The 12,594-nt window shown below is 49.0% G+C and overlaps 5 protein-coding genes across 10 annotated transcripts; 2 read left to right on the top strand and 3 right to left on the bottom strand.

The window, feature by feature from the left end:
- Positions 1-183: 183 nt before the first annotated feature.
- On the bottom strand, positions 184-1,928 carry FOXG_04280 (uncharacterized protein). 3 transcript variants are annotated; one of them, XM_018382250.1, is made up of 3 exons: positions 1,800-1,928; positions 1,405-1,745; positions 184-1,355 (listed from the first exon to the last, which is right to left on the bottom strand). In XM_018382250.1, exons 2-3 carry the CDS (start codon positions 1,576-1,578, stop codon positions 1,104-1,106), a joined length of 426 nt encoding a protein of 141 aa, XP_018238923.1. In that variant the 5' UTR covers positions 1,579-1,745; positions 1,800-1,928; the 3' UTR covers positions 184-1,103. The 3 variants fall into 3 exon arrangements, with proteins under 3 accessions (XP_018238923.1, XP_018238924.1, XP_018238925.1); XM_018382252.1 differs by having other exon boundaries at positions 485-1,355; positions 1,405-1,736; positions 1,800-1,863; XM_018382251.1 differs by lacking the exon at positions 1,800-1,928 and having other exon boundaries at positions 1,405-1,768.
- Positions 1,929-1,968: 40 nt separating this feature from the next.
- FOXG_04279 (uncharacterized protein) lies at positions 1,969-3,764 on the top strand. 2 transcript variants are annotated; one of them, XM_018382248.1, is made up of 2 exons: positions 1,969-2,301; positions 2,446-3,764. In XM_018382248.1, exons 1-2 carry the CDS (start codon positions 2,174-2,176, stop codon positions 3,581-3,583), a joined length of 1,266 nt encoding a protein of 421 aa, XP_018238921.1. In that variant the 5' UTR covers positions 1,969-2,173; the 3' UTR covers positions 3,584-3,764. The 2 variants fall into 2 exon arrangements, with proteins under 2 accessions (XP_018238921.1, XP_018238922.1); XM_018382249.1 differs by having other exon boundaries at positions 1,969-2,350; positions 2,446-3,750.
- Positions 2,376-4,917, bottom strand: FOXG_04278 (gluconate 5-dehydrogenase). The gene is made up of 2 exons (XM_018382247.1): positions 4,519-4,917; positions 2,376-4,468 (listed from the first exon to the last, which is right to left on the bottom strand). The coding sequence occupies exons 1-2, from the start codon at positions 4,623-4,625 to the stop codon at positions 3,712-3,714; spliced, it is 864 nt and encodes a 287-aa protein (XP_018238920.1). The 5' UTR covers positions 4,626-4,917; the 3' UTR covers positions 2,376-3,711.
- Positions 4,918-4,948: 31 nt separating this feature from the next.
- On the bottom strand, positions 4,949-9,167 carry FOXG_04277 (uncharacterized protein). Of its 3 annotated transcripts, XM_018382244.1 has the most exons (9): positions 7,468-9,167; positions 7,226-7,405; positions 6,895-7,122; positions 6,788-6,838; positions 6,580-6,726; positions 6,426-6,521; positions 6,335-6,375; positions 6,141-6,286; positions 4,949-6,086 (listed from the first exon to the last, which is right to left on the bottom strand). In XM_018382244.1, exons 1-9 carry the CDS (start codon positions 7,562-7,564, stop codon positions 5,750-5,752), a joined length of 1,323 nt encoding a protein of 440 aa, XP_018238917.1. In that variant the 5' UTR covers positions 7,565-9,167; the 3' UTR covers positions 4,949-5,749. The 3 variants fall into 3 exon arrangements, with proteins under 3 accessions (XP_018238917.1, XP_018238918.1, XP_018238919.1); XM_018382245.1 differs by lacking the exon at positions 7,468-9,167 and having other exon boundaries at positions 4,994-6,086; positions 7,226-7,439; XM_018382246.1 differs by lacking the exon at positions 4,949-6,086 and having other exon boundaries at positions 6,094-6,286; positions 7,468-9,025.
- A 561-nt stretch (positions 9,168-9,728) lies between these two features.
- On the top strand, positions 9,729-12,594 carry FOXG_04276 (uncharacterized protein). Its single transcript, XM_018382243.1, has one exon. It carries the CDS (start codon positions 10,117-10,119, stop codon positions 12,574-12,576), a length of 2,460 nt encoding a protein of 819 aa, XP_018238916.1. The 5' UTR covers positions 9,729-10,116; the 3' UTR covers positions 12,577-12,594.

The following is a 12,594-nucleotide window of genomic DNA, read 5'->3' as shown; positions in this document are numbered from 1 at the left end:
TTTGCTGCGGGGATCGCCGGAGCTAGAATAAACTGTTGGGTTCCATTTTATTTTAGAGCAACAAATGTTGTCATCTAATATATCGTTCGTTCGTCTCGTCTCGTGGCTGGTTAGAAGAGTCGACGAGACGAAATAGCCGCTTGTTTGAATTCATTATCCAACCATTTCAACAAAATCGATATGGCTCTGAATCATCCATTCATATTAACGCCTGCAACGGGCCGCGGCCCTGCCTGAGACTGCATCTAACGGCCTTGAGCTACCCATAATACTGTGTTCAAACTCAGGCCATATTTGCAACTCTAGAAACTCAAAGATGCAGACCAACATCCATGTTTAGCTGGTTTCTTGCGTACTCTCCCGTATGGACCGATAAACTATCGAGAGTATCACCCTTCATCTGATAGTCTAGTTTCACCAAAGCGTCACTGCGGGCTCAGTCTCGTCGTAAGTGCCGCGCAGCTTGGTGTTGTACCAGCCTGAACATCGTGTATTACTCGTGCGACACTATTTCCTGGCCAGTCGCTATCGCAATAAAGCGGTCTGCAGCTGGCTTAATGCACAAGAAACATGGCGAGGTCTGGCCGCCTTATCCAAGCAATTGGGGATACAAAATCCTGAAGTAATGGAAGCTGTGGCCGTGGAGGCGAGATACGTAACTCGTGTATTCACAGACCCTTTATTGTTTCTCTTCAGTGTAATATCTATTGAGAAAGGCACAACGATAACAAGCCTCCTCAGCACAAGAACAGAAGGATTGGGTCTTATGGTGTTACACGCGCAATCCCGCCTGGTGACAAGCATTTGCCTCAAGCCGTCTGCCTCTGTGTACCACTGCGGATTCATCCGGGATTGTTTGTGGTCCATACCGTAATTCTCCCAGGACTCTCTTGACAGCTATGTTACTCGGTGACATGAATGAAGCTGTGCACCATAATTCTGAATGGTTCTGGTTCTGTCGGTGAGAGTTCCTAGGATAGACATCAGGTATTGACGGAGGCTAAGGTGGTGGGTGATGCAAGTCCGTAGCTCTTCTTCCAAGATTGTCATTTGTTAAGTGTTAAAACTTCGTATTCCCTTACCTGGTTACAGGTACCCTTATCCTACCAGGCCGCCGTTGACTTGGGGCCCGATAGCTGTAGCCTCTCTGACACAACCTGAACAATGGTCTTGAAGGCCTCCATCTCCTCTTCCACCGTGCCTCCCATACCCGCATTAGCAAAGCTAATCGAGTTAGTGATGTACACCGGGAGCTGTGATTTCCGAGCCAAAAGCTTCGCCAAGCGTGTTGTAAACTCCACTGATGCCTCTGAAGAATAGAACGTGGTAGATAATGGCTGTGCCTGGTCAAGCCGCTATGAAAGTCAGCAAAGTATTACCGGAACCGAAACGGGCCGTACTCACGTTGGGCAGAGCGTAGACAAAAGAGCCCATAGAGACAGGAGTGGCGAGCTCGTCTTGTGTCGCTGTTGTGAGGAATAGCACAATGGACTTTGCTTTGGTGGAAAGGCGGAGGTAGATGCGGGTGTCTAGAGAGCGGGGGAGGGGTACAGAGAGCTCGATTACGTCTGTAGCCATGATGTGTCTTATGAGGAAGTATCAAGTTATTCCCTTGGTGTAGTAGAAATCTCTTGATCTCAAGACGGCGAGTGAGAGACTTTGGTAGTTCTTAGAGCTGGGGTGCGTGTTGTGTTGTGTTGCGTTGTGAAGTGTACATAGATGTTTCGTCTGAGCGTCTGACGTAACTGAAGAGGTTATGAGATTTGCAGCCAAAAAAACAATACCTAGATTGTACTTACTGATAATAAAACAATGACCAGACGGCAAATGGCAAGCTACGATGCTCCTTCCTTTTGATGATGCTTTATTCAAAGTTGTCGATTTGCTCAAATCCGCAATCACATGATCTCCTCAACCCCACGCAAACTCATTCGGAGGCCCGCATAAATCATTGTCAACTTGTAGAAAGTGAGCGGCATGAGTCCATTCTAATCTTTTCATCAATTTTCACTCTCACTATTTCCCGAGTTCACTAAATAACTTCTAAGAGCAGGGTTTATGAGATAACAAAAAAAAAATTGGCCCTTCTGCTATATTCTCAACATTCCTCTCTACCCCTCCATGACCCTTACTTAAACGCAGCATACCAAAATCCATTTCTAAGCCATACAGTATGGCCGGATCTGAAGATGGCCACCACATCGAAATTGTCCCAGATGACAGTGCATGGGCTGGAGTAGAGGACAATGCTGAAGATCCTGAAGAGGTTCGAGTTATATTCAGCGCCTTGGATTCATTCTTGTGAGTTATCCCAAGAAACCTCACTCGAGTCGAATCATTTCTCCTCTAGGTCTGTTGGCACACCATATGAAACCTCCAGCATCTGCTCAACACTATATACAATCTGATTCAAGGGTACTGTTTCTCATACTGAACGTTCAATAGCCAATACGCAAAAGTATCTCACTTCAACGTCACACACCTTCGTCGTCAAGCCTTCTATGCTCTTCCTCAAGAACAATGGAAACTCTTGGCTGCACCTCCGTTCAACTTCCTAGACACTCTGGAGAAGACTGATGATGCAATTGATGAGAATGCTGAGCTGGCTCGTACCATTGCTCGTGTTGGCCTACAGTCATTTCGAATGATGACGACAGATCCCGAAGACCCTGAACCCAAGATGCCTCAAGAATGGGCCGGAGTCGCCAAGCACTCCGATGTTGACAAAGCGAGGAGTACTATTCGTCAGTTCTACAGAGATTGGACCGAGGCGGGAGCTGCGGAGAGAGAAGCTAGCTATGGTCCCGTCATGAAAGCTCTTGCGGCAGAAACGGAGAGATACCCGGATAGAGCTCCTCTAAACGTATTGGTGCCAGGTGCAGGCCTAGGAAGATTGGTATTTGATCTGGTTGCGAATGGATATACTGCTGAAGGCAACGAGATTTCCTATCACCAACTCCTCGCCTCATCATACATTCTAAACTATTGTCCTGCGGCTGAACAGCATACTATTTACCCCTGGGTCCATAGTTTCTCCAATCACCTCACCCGAGCGAACCACCTCAGAAGCTATCGCGTTCCGGACATCCATCCAGCCTCCGTTCTAGCTGCCACACCTAATGCTGGAGAAATGTCCATGTGCGCCGCCGACTTTCTCTGCCTCTATTCTAATGAAGATCATGAAGCACAATACGATGCTGTGGCAAGTGTCTTCTTCCTCGACACAGCACCCAATCTGATTCGGTACCTGGAGGTCATACGGCACTGTCTTCGGCCTGGAGGTATTCTCATCAACGTGGGGCCGTTATTGTGGCATTTTGAGAACAACGCGCCTGGTACTCATTGCCAGGATGGTGAAGCAGAGCATGACCCAAAGAGTTCATCGGGCATCGCTGATCCAGGAAGTTTTGAGCTGGCCGACGACGAAGTCATTGCACTGTTGGAGAAGATGGGATTTGTTGTTGAGTGGCACAAGACTGGTGTCCATGCGCCGTATATTCATGATCCTGATAGTCTTTTGCAGTCAACGTATAGAGCAAGTACTTGGATGGCTCGAAAGCCATTGGAGCAGGGGAGTTCATGATGGTCGCCAATAACATCAAGGCTGACACAGATAAAATATATAAATAGTCATCAAGAGGTATTTGCCTTCTATTTATATCCCCATAAATGAAGGGTTGTTCTTTATCATACATTTCGAATCCATCGCCCCTACAGCTTCGACTTGGAGTCAACCATGAGCTCGCCTCGCTGCCACAGGGCACCACCATCAATAGCAATTGTCTCACCATTAACATGAGACCCTGCCCGACTAGCTAGGTAAACAACCACACCAGCAATATCCTCAGGCTTGCCCAGTCGGCGCATGGGGTTGCTGTTTGCGATCTCCTCAGCACCACCAGACATCTCCAGCAGACCATTGGACATCTTGCTAGGGAAGAAGCCAGGGCAGATGGAGTTGACGGTGATGTGCCTAGGTCCCAGCTCCATGGCAATGTTGCGTCCCAGATGTAGCACAGCAGCCTTGCTAGCGGAGTAACCATATGTGCCCTGCTTTCCAATTGTGCCGACACCAAGTCCTGCAACACTGGCAGTGATAATCACACGGCTAGGATCCTGAAGAGAAGCGCTCTTCTCGAGGAGTGGCGTAAAGAGACGGATTGTGTTGAAAACAGCCTTGACGTTGAGGTCCATGACCTTGGCAAAGGCAGAGTCAGGATGCGTGTCAAATTGCTCGCCCCATGTAGCTCCAGCATTGGCGAGGAGAATATCGACGCGGTCGGTGTGCTTCTTGACCTGCGCGAGAAGACTCTCTACACCCTCGAACTTGGATGAGTCCGCGGGAACTGAGATGGCAACAGCACCGGGAGCAAGGTTGGGGAGAGCATTGAGAGCTTTGCATGCTTCTTCACAGGCAGCGGCCTTACGGGATGAGATGAAGACCTTTGATGCGCCTGCTTGGAGGAATCTGAGACAATGTCAGTCGCGTTTGTAGATAAATCGCAATAAGTGACTTACGCTGAAGCTGCGTGCAGACCAAGACCGCGAGAGCCGCCGGTGATAACGGCGACCTTGCCCTTCAGGGAGAAAAGCGAAGGGAAATCTTCCAACTGAGCTTCAGCCATTGTGTTTGTATTTGTGGTTGTGAAAAGGGAAGTGGATAGTACAAGGGTAGAAGAGATGACGTATAAGGGGTCGTGTGGTGTAATGGTATAATCCTATAACTTTTACAATGAGATCAAAGCAGAAATGTTTGACTCGAATATCGAAGGATGAAGAGATCTTTTATAGGAAAGAGAATTGATAAGCAACGTTCCCCCTTGATCTTCGTGACGAGCGTCGAGCCTCGGAGTTTTGTCTGCCCTGGGGTACGTCCGGGGTTCATTAATTAAGCCTCCGGTTGCGGGGAAAAAGATGCCGAGGCACGACGTCCGGTGGGTGGGTCTATCTCGGTAACCTCACAACAAAGCCATTCATTTATATTTATAGAATAAGGAAGCCATTCTTGGAGGCATAACTTCGTGTATTCATTCTGATATTTACACTGGACTCGTACCAAAGAGACACCCCTCAGCGTTTCCAAAGACGGGACACTGCCTCGTAAATGATTGTGATGCCAACCAGGCATTTGCAACTCATCATAAAACCCAGTGAAGTCCTTATGAATCATATCTTTCATTAAACCCATTGGAGAGCCTCTGTAAGACTATCTCAAAACTGAAGAAGAGAAGGAGTGAGGAAACGATGAAACAAAAAGAAAAATCCAAACTCATCATATTTCAAGAATATCTTTATCAACATATCAGGAGCTGTGTGCTGTTCCACCAAATCTTGCTGTCAAGTTGCATAAAAAGATCTTGCCCAACACAATAGAGTACTTAGAAACACTTTCCGAATTGTTGGAGACGTTGAGGAAAAAATGATGCAAAAGTCCGAGCCAAGAACAAGAAGAAAATGACTACCTTATGTAAACGCACATTAGTGAATTGCGCGCCACTTGCGAGGGTGTTCGGTTTCCAACCAGGAAGCTACCACGATAATTCAGGCAGCATGTTTGGAACGTCGAGAATAACCCATACCGTATCTGTCTCGGGATTGCGAAGTTGCCGAGACAAGTTTCGCAGGTGCATGCCAGAAAAGCTGGCAGCTCCTGAGGAACGTATATATGCAGGTGTCATTGATGACACCCGATGTAGGGACCTGCTTACACAGGCACCATAAAACGTGAATGTTAGAGCCCTTCGCAGGATCATGGTCTGCGATGCTTCTTCTTTACATGCGTCTTCTTTGCCCAGCTAGTGTTGACCGCTTCAGTGACAATATCCCAATCTGAGGTCACCACTCGACCGATGAAGAGCACCTTGACGTTATGTTCCACCGTCGTGAGTTTTGAGTAATTAACTCGGGACTCTTTTGCGATTCGCTCATCTGGCTCGTGGATGTGCACACGAACAGGAGGATATCCAAGCTCTGGCTCGCCAGGTAGGGCGGTAGGGTTTCGATTGCTACTTTCAACAACGATTCCGTGTTGTTCAGCCTTGACGCCACTCTTTTTACAGCCTTTCTTACCATAGGTAGAGATAGGTCTAGAATGTTAGCACGATTCGGGGGCTCAAGCGCTGATAGGACATGACACTTACATGCAAGTGCAGTGGCCACGATCGTTTGCGACTACGATGAACCGACGAAAATGAACAAATATTTGACCGCCGTACCGGTCGCGATAGACCGTTTCTTCAACTACACTGCCTCCTCCTGCTGGCTCCGGCCAGAGGACTTTGAAGACCTGTCGGGCGGTTAGCATAATTTTAGAGTCTGGGTTGAGCCAGCTTACCTCGCCGGGTTGGAACATATGAGACTGTGCAACACGATACCCTAGCATCAAGTTAGTTTGACCCTGCTTTACATAGGCCAGATAATCATACGTGGATCTAGAGTCTCTGTTTCGCCACCAGTGCCTACGATGTGCTCTTGGTTGGTGGAGGCCACAGCTGGCCCGGGATCCTCTTCCTCATCTTGAGCTGCTATGGGTGTTAGAAACCTCGAATTAAATTACATTTCAGCCTCGGAGTCACGTACCGTAAGGGGTGTATGCAGCAGATGACGACTCGCCACCTCGGTATTGATCTCGCGAATACTGTCGACTTTGAGCAAGGGCTGCCTGAAGCTCTGGGTCTTCCCCCTCGGCTGAGCCGCTTGGATAAGGCTGGTTGGATGCAGAATCTCCTGTGGTTGAGGAAGCTTTGTCAATACTAATACTCAGATTGAGATAGAGCATCTCACGTACCTTGAGTAGCCTGTGGTAATATATAATACTGGCCAGTATTCGGGTCATAATCTGGCTAGTTTAGCAATCTGTCCCATCAGGATGCCGTGAACTCTTCGCTTACTTACAGGTTTGTTCTGTTTGCTGAGTGGTTGCAGATGCAGATGGTCTCCGTTGACTATGACGGTTTTCATAACCGTGTTCATCGACCTCGTCAATGGCTTCCTGAGCGGTTGCCTTGCCTTTCCCACTAGAGGACTTGGACGGTTTCGATTTCGACTTTGATGAACTGCTATGCGACCTCGATGATTTGGATTTTACTCTCGACGATGAGCCGCCCGTGACATATTCATTATCTAGACCATCCAATATGTTAGTACATTTCAGAGCCGACGAGGTGGAAAGGAGCCAAGGGGATTGTGGTGGAAAATCAGGGGACCAACATAGGTCAAAACGTACTGTCGTGCTCGTCTCCAGCCGCTTGTTCAGGGCTCTGTATGTTGACTGAACCAAACTGCTGGGTCACCTGGTCCATCTGGTCCATCTGTTGAACTTGTGCAGGGACTTGCACAGGAGTTCGGGGCACTTCTCTATTCTGAGCAGACTCATATTCGCTCTGCCATTGAATATCCGAGTTGCCTATGTGACTTTGGTTAGTAAGTCTGGAAGAGAAAATGGGAAGACTAGATAGAAATACACACCGGCAGCGTCTACTCTCTGGCGATAATATTGCTGGTAGTCTGGATTCCATATCCACCTAGACCACTCGCTCCATCCTGGTCTGCTTGTTTGATACATAGTAGCATTTTGCGCATGCAAGCAACGCGTCTAAATACAACGACTCGATTGCAGATCTTGAAATAAATATGTTCAACGAGGAAGAGGTTAAGATAGGTATGTAGTTGATACACCCACCAAGTGTGAAAACTGATGTGGATATATGATGCCGCAGTAATTAATATGCGAAACGTCAAACGAGCAGAGAATGCATAAATCTTTTGCACCACTAGGAACGAGGAAGTGTTTGGTGTAAAGAACCTTGAGTTCTTTCGTCTCCAAAGCCTGAGGCCTTGTTCGTTGTTCAGAACGTAACGAACTGAAGTAAAGCGGCACCGACAACTGGGGAGATGGTGGGTTGGGGGCTTTTGTAGAAATAAGCAAGAGTACAGTGCAGTGGAACCGTAAAACCGAGAAGTTAGCTGGCTAACCAAAAAATGCGGCTCAGCTCTTGATTCGGGATGGAGACTGGATAAGGGAGCTGCAGCTTGGTTGCACGAGGACGAAGATTCGGGCTCTCGTTGGGTTCCTTGGGGTGCGTTGGCGTAGATCGGGATAGAATTGGATTGATTGTTGTAGATGCAAGTACTCGAGAGATTCCGCTGAGACGACTGTCTCGTCTTTGCTTTAGTGCTATACCGGCTTCCTGTATCTGGGCGAGGTTGACCAGTGTCCTGTAGGGATTTGATGCCTGTGGCGTATGTAGGTCGGGGTAGGCAGGTGAGATTCTGCCGCCAGAACTAGGATTGGTGCTTCAGAGTTGCATAAAGTATGCTGAAGGGGTATCTCGTGCGACTCTTGTGGTAGTGCTGCTGGTGAACTAGGAGTCAGAGCAGTTGTTGAAGGCGGGTTGGTCGAGGTGGTAGTACAACAGGAAGACCAGCATCTGCCCGCAGGATACGCGATGATGACAACCAAATACTAGCAATGAGAACGGCAGAAAAACTGCTTGGCTGCAGGAGTTGCAGGACTGCCTGAAGGAATGGCGTGCAGCCTGATGTCAGTAAGCTGGAGCTGGAGCTGGAGCTGGAGCTTTGAGTCACAACAAATCTCCCAGTTCCGGTCGACCTTGAAGAGTAGATCGGTACGGGAAACAAGAGGTAGAAACCGGAAGGGCTCAGAGGGTGGACAACTGAGCGGCAACCGCAGCTTATCAGTCGCTTCTGACTATGCAGTCCAGCATCTCTTTAATGTCGCGCATCAGCCAGCGAGTAACAGAACGAGTCGAGTGGGGATGGATGCAACAAGTGGAGGAGGTGGACTCATGGAGGGGTTCTCGGAGAAGTCGAGCTGCAAACTCGCATGACGAGACCCTTAGCAAGCAACTGAAGAGTAAATAAGGGAAAGGCCTGAAGGAGATGCAGTTCCGTCCAAGATAACACCAGCTGAGACGCCGAGTTGTGGGCTCTCAAGAGAGCAGAGAGCAGTGAATGATATGGGCTTTTCATGTTGAATAGGCACTGAACATAACCTGCAAGACACGCCCCTCTCATTCGAATACACAGTCCAAGACGGAACGGACATGGGCAATATGCAAAGAGCCGAGAGCGTATTGGACCAAAGTGGGTGAATTGGAGGGGAGTGAGCGATTTTGGAAGGCGTCCATCGGGAATGTCTGCAGGGTATTGTTGTTGGTGTCGAGGTAGAGTTACAACGACGAGGCTCTAGTAGCATCTGCTAAGCTAAGTTAGCACGGGATAAGTGGATGGGAAGAGCACAGTGTGTGTTTGAGCATCCACCATTAGTGGAATTTAAGCTGGCCTCAAAAGTCTGGTGACCAAGCTCAGTCAAGCAAGCTCACGATGAGGCGTAACTTGTAATTGACAAGCTCCCGTCCGTTGAACGTTTTATTATGATCCAATGACGTGGATATTTTCCTTCTTCTCTCCACCGTTTGTTTATACGGGACATCATAAGCGATACTATGGGTAATTTTGGTAACCAGGCTGCATGCCCGTCGTGTAGTGGACCTCCACCCCTTAACAGCCCCCAGTATTGTCTGACACGGACACTATCACTGGCCCAGCATTTCCTGCACAATCTGTGTAGACTCATAGCTCCCCCTCCCTCGCTCTGCTGTCACGTTCTTATTTGGTCAGTCCAGATCATGAGATAACAAGTGCTGGACTTGCTTTGTCGCGTAATCGCCAATGGATAAATCAGAAGCTCCCACATGCATTTCCTCACATTCAGGCGCTAACTGTCGCTAGCCTTTAGTGGCCGCTGCCCCCCGGACGCCGGGATGTTTCCCCTAGAAACTGAACCTTGTTGTGTGTCACCATTTCATTCCAATGTGCAAATCAGCCGCCCAGAGAGCTATATCGTCCGCCCCAAGTTTCTGCTATCTCGCCAAATGAAGAAAAAGCAAACCCCTGGCTGGCTTTGGCTGTTTTCATTTCCTTGTCATCTCCCTTTTCCTCTCCCTTTCGTCGACCGTCATTGCAAAGAGCCTCAACGATCGACTCAGCATTGATCGTCGCACCCGTTTATCTGAGAGAGAGAAATGGACAGGCCGCCTCCAGTTCTAATGAGTTCGTCTCTTTATCTTAGCTCTGTTGATCTTACGTACGTCGATGGAGGCCGTAGCGTACGACAACCACAACCACTCGAGCTACGCCCGAATCCACCAAAACTCACATCACCAATATCCTCATTCTTCGACCTCGCCTCTTCCTGTGCCTGGGACTCATGGCAATTCCCGCTACCAGCACGAGTTTGAGGGCGAGGGGAATTATCCGATCCACGATGCTCTGCCGCCATCAAACCCGATTCATGTCTCGACAAGCTTCCCTATGTCTGAAGTTGAGACGGTGTTTTCCAACAATCAAGCACCGTCTACTCAGGCCAGCGTAATAGACATGTCGGGCCCGCCTCCGCCTTCTCATCCTCCTCCACCATGGAAAACTGGCCTTGACAATCCTCCGCCTCCGCCTCCACCACCACCACCATTCTATCTTCGACCTCCAACTGTACCATCGCCATCATCCCCGCACACGTCAAGTCGCCCTCCGTTCTATCTACCGCCGCCTCCACCTCCACCTCAACCACCACCTGGCAATTTCATCGCCAATACAAATCTACGTCCACCATTCACATATAGCCTTGACACGGTTCCACCTCCACAACGACTCTCTCAGCAGACATTGCCGGCGACACCACCTCGAATGACCTTCAGTTCTGCACCCAATTCTCCCAGTGATGCACCGACTCAGACTCAAACACCAAATTTGAGACCACCGAGAGGATTTGTTAGCTTCGGACCACCACACAGCGCCCATCAGTCGGGGAATAAGAGTAATCTGGCAATCCGCCTGGCCCCAAAAGCATCAACTCAGCCCGAACTTCGGGATATCACTTCTACATCTCAATCTTCAAACCATACAATCCCGCGGTTAATTGATGATGAGGTATCTTTCTCCGATTCTCTGTCCGATGAGGACTCTCTTGTCCTCCGAAACTCGCGCCAGTTTCCCCCTCTATATCCTACAGCATCCAACTTGAATCCACAAGGAGGAAATCGCAAGACTTCTATGACAACTCGTATAACCAACTGGATATCTGAATACGAGCGGGATCGCGCCCCGAAAGATCGCCTGGACTTGAGCACCAGCCTCGATCCTGTCTTGGAAACCACCAGGGGTAGCAGAAGTCATCGATCGAAAGAGTCTGCCCCTCCTGAGGATACGCTGGAGCTACTCTGGGTCAAACTCAAAGATCAACGGGTCAAGTTGAACGACATCAAGAGTCAAATGGCCAAGAAGCGAAAAATATTAAGAGAGTTGCGGCGACAGAGGGACGATGCAGACAATACATTCATGGGTGTCGTTCGACCTATGCTGATTGCTCAACAAGGGCAGATAGTAACAGGGCCTGCCACTCTGGAACGACATCTGGCAGAGCTGCAGCGGCTGAGAACTGAATACCAAGCCTATGAAAACGATTACGAAGATCTTGAGATCACCTTGGATGAAGAAGAGGAAATCCTCAACAGGCTGGAGATTCGATTCTTTAGTTTGCTCGCGGTTGGTCAAGCTGTTCCTCTCGAACAGCCTCCTGAAGACGACACAAAGCATGAGGAAGACAAGAATATTCCCAATGATCTAATGGGCATATCTCCTGATGGCCCATCCGAGGATCTGCATCCTAAGTACCTAGATCTCATGGCTGCAGTCGGTGACCTTGAGAACGCCAAGGAGGAGCTTGACGAGCTACTATTTCTCAAGGAGCAGCATGAGGGAGAATTAAAGATGAAGGCAGCCGCGGGTATGGAGCTGAACGAGGCTGAGATCGAATTCTTCGATGAGTTCCCGCTGGAAGAGCAAGAAATGCGCAATAGCGTCACCAGCCTGCAGCGACAAGTAACTGATCTCCGAAAGCTGTGTGAGGAAAAGGGAGTTATGCAAAAGCATTTATCGTCACGCGTTGCTTATCTTCTCAATCCTGAAAATGGATATGAGGATATAGAACTCGATGACGTCTCCGTGATCCTGCGCAGCCGGACAGATCTTGCACATCCCACATTCCCTGTTCTTCTGAGCCAGCCTGAACACGTTATGGCTGACGAATTCCCCCTCACACCGCGTGATGCACTCAAGGCAGCAGCAGCCCTACCGGTGACTGACCCGGTGAAACCAAGCCGCATGCAGCTCGCGTCCAAAGAGTATTCCATCGATCGGCTCATGCTGGACCATGGTGAGGGTGGCAAGGGTGATTTTATTAATAGATGGCTTTTGCACCAGCTTAGGCTATCGTCAGTGAATGCGCTGCTTCTCCATACGACCTTCACCAAGAGTCGGGGACTCAAGATCCGTGATCTTGATCGCTGGCAGAGTGATGTACTGCACTATTGGTGGAACGACGAGGGTGCAGAACTACCAGAAGACATGATGCAGCTTGTAACAAGCGAACACTCCAATGACGGTTCAAGAATTGGAACGAACCAGCTCTCAAGGGCGGTGACCTATACCCCAGGCGTGTCGGGCGGTAGACAGAGTCTATTGACTCCGAGTAGTGTCGCACACTCTACCTGGTGACGAGACTGCCAATGCTTT

Source organism: Fusarium oxysporum, chromosome 4 (genome assembly GCF_000149955.1).
Source record: "Fusarium oxysporum f. sp. lycopersici 4287 chromosome 4, whole genome shotgun sequence".
NCBI classification, from domain to species: domain Eukaryota; kingdom Fungi; phylum Ascomycota; class Sordariomycetes; order Hypocreales; family Nectriaceae; genus Fusarium; species Fusarium oxysporum.
This window is presented reverse-complemented; position numbering and strand designations above follow the sequence as displayed.

Bases quoted from the DNA above. Each gene is read 5' to 3' on its own strand.
- FOXG_04280 (XM_018382250.1), bottom strand. From the start codon at position 1,578: ATGGCTACAGACGTAATCGAGCTCTCTGTACCCCTCCCCCGCTCTCTA. The intron at 1,356-1,404 runs GTGAGTACGGCC...TGACTTTCATAG, and splicing joins TTGTCTACGCTCTGCCCAAC to CGGCTTGACCAGGCACAGCC.
- FOXG_04279 (XM_018382248.1), top strand. From the start codon at position 2,174: ATGGCCGGATCTGAAGATGGCCACCACATCGAAATTGTCCCAGATGAC. The intron at 2,302-2,445 runs GTGAGTTATCCC...AACGTTCAATAG, and splicing joins AGCGCCTTGGATTCATTCTT to CCAATACGCAAAAGTATCTC.
- FOXG_04278 (XM_018382247.1), bottom strand. From the start codon at position 4,625: ATGGCTGAAGCTCAGTTGGAAGATTTCCCTTCGCTTTTCTCCCTGAAG. The intron at 4,469-4,518 runs GTAAGTCACTTA...ACATTGTCTCAG, and splicing joins GGTCTGCACGCAGCTTCAGC to ATTCCTCCAAGCAGGCGCAT.
- FOXG_04277 (XM_018382244.1), bottom strand. From the start codon at position 7,564: ATGTATCAAACAAGCAGACCAGGATGGAGCGAGTGGTCTAGGTGGATA. The intron at 7,406-7,467 runs GTGTGTATTTCT...AAAGTCACATAG, and splicing joins CCAGAGAGTAGACGCTGCCG to GCAACTCGGATATTCAATGG. The intron at 6,727-6,787 runs GTACGTGAGATG...CCTCAACCACAG, and splicing joins ATTACCACAGGCTACTCAAG to GAGATTCTGCATCCAACCAG.
- FOXG_04276 (XM_018382243.1), top strand. From the start codon at position 10,117: ATGGAGGCCGTAGCGTACGACAACCACAACCACTCGAGCTACGCCCGA.